General features: G+C 52.0%; 1 protein-coding gene across 1 annotated transcript; it reads right to left on the bottom strand.

The window, feature by feature from the left end:
• Positions 1-283: 283 nt before the first annotated feature.
• ETH_00017610 (uncharacterized protein) lies at positions 284-1,480 on the bottom strand (the record flags this gene model as incomplete). Its single annotated transcript, XM_013379385.1, has 3 exons — positions 284-661; positions 798-1,212; positions 1,332-1,480. The coding sequence occupies 3 exons, from the start codon at positions 1,478-1,480 to the stop codon at positions 284-286; spliced, it is 942 nt and encodes a 313-aa protein (XP_013234839.1).
• Between the last annotated feature and the right edge of the window lie 311 nt (positions 1,481-1,791).

Genomic DNA, 1,791 nt, shown 5'->3' with positions numbered 1-1,791 from the left:
GCGCAGCAGAGACGCAGCAGCAGCAGCAGCAGCAGCAGCAGCAGCAGCAGCACCGGGAGACCTGCACTATGATAAGAAAACCATTCTTTGTTTCTTTACGCAGACAATTCTCGCGGGGCTTGTTTGTAGGAAAATAAATTAAATAAATTTAATAAAATAAATAAATTAATTTAATTTAAATTAATTAAAATGAATTGAAACAATTAAATCTTTTATTTGTGTCTCCAATTGCTTTATTTGATCAATTCATTTTCCTCTTTATATGCAGACGCAACGCTGGCTCTTACATGTGCCGCTTCATGTTTCTGCTGCTGCAGCTTCTGCTGCTGCTGCTGCTGCTGCTTTTCCTTGTTTGCTGTTGCTGTTTGTGCCGCTGCTGCATATGTGCTGCTGCTGCTGCTATTTCTGCTTTGCCTGCATCCAAGTGCATCGCTGTCGCATACCTGCTGCTGCTGCTGCCTGGTGCTGCTGCTGCTACTTCCGTGCTGCTGCTGCTACTGCTGCTGCGACTTCTGCTGCACTTCTGATGCTGCTGCAGACCCTGCGGCTGCTGCTGCACTTGTGCTACTGCCACTTTATCTCTGTCGCCAGTGCTACCGCTCGCGCTGCTGCTGCATTTGCGCTGCTGCTGCTGCTGCTGCTGCTGCTGCTGCAGCTGGGACTGTGGGCATCGGCAGCTCTTTGGTTCTGGGGCCTTTGATGCTGACGCGGGGAATGCTGCCGAGTGTATGTACAGCAGTTAACACGCTGCTGGTTTTGTGCAGCAGCAGCTCCGCAGCTGTCAGGTGTATCCTCACCTCTGCTGCTCCTTGGGATGCTGCTGCTGCTCTTTTCGCTCTTTGCTTCGCATGCGGCCTCCTCGGGAAGTCCCTTGTCGATAAAGTCGTCAGTTCCTGCTGCTGCTGCTGCTTGTGCTGCTGCTGCTGCTGCCTGTGCTGCTGCTGCTGCTGCTTGTGCTGCTGCTGCTGCGGCTTGTGCTGCTGATGCTGCTGCTTGTGCTGCTGATGCTGCTGCTGCTGCTGGCTAGGAAAGTGTCTTGTGAATACACGGGCTGGTGTTGCCTTTTTGCTGCTGCGGTGGCTGGTGCCGCTGCTTTTTCTGCTGCCGTTGCTGCTGATGCTGCTAGTGCTGCTGCTGTTGCTGCTGCTGCTAGACCTGCTGTTGCTGCTGCTGAAGCGACTAGCTTTGCTACTGCTGTTGTTGTTGATATTCCTGCGGCTGCGTCAATTAAGGCTGCTGCTGCTGCTGCTGCTGCTGCTGCTGGTTGAGCGGACTGCTGCGTGCATGCGGTGCTTGGGGTGTACGTACAGGTTAGCAAATACAAAGCTGACCATTTAGTGGTTTTGTTTCTTATTATAATTATCTTCGGTTCCATGGGCTGTATGGTTGGTAAGGCTCGCGCAGCAGCAGCAGCAGCAGCAGCAGCAGCAGCAGCAGCAGCAGAAGCAGCAGCAACAGGAGCAGCGGCAGTAGTTTGCATTTCACTTCGTCCTGTGGTTGGGAGACCTTTGGCCCTTTTCCTTGCATTGTACCTTCTTTTCAGTTTCATTTTTTTCCTTTTAATTCATTTTTGTCCTTTTTAATTATTTTATTTTTTCCTTTTTTCTCATTTTGCTTCTGCTGCAGCTGCCGGCATCATCGGCATTATTCGCAACGAAGGGCAGCACTTTAGGGGCCCCTGCAGCTAGCTCCGATTTGCTGCAGCAGAGGCCCACGCTCATGCGGCAGCAGCAGCAGCAGCAGCAGCAGTAGCAGCAGCAGTAGCAGCGCTAGCAGCAGCAGCAGTCGCTG

This window comes from Eimeria tenella, genomic scaffold (assembly GCF_000499545.2).
Source record: "Eimeria tenella Houghton genomic scaffold, Eth_scaff260, whole genome shotgun sequence".
Classification (NCBI taxonomy): Eukaryota; Apicomplexa; class Conoidasida; order Eucoccidiorida; family Eimeriidae; genus Eimeria; species Eimeria tenella.
The sequence above is the reverse complement of the archived record's forward strand: the minus strand, read 5'-3'. Positions and strand labels throughout refer to the sequence as shown.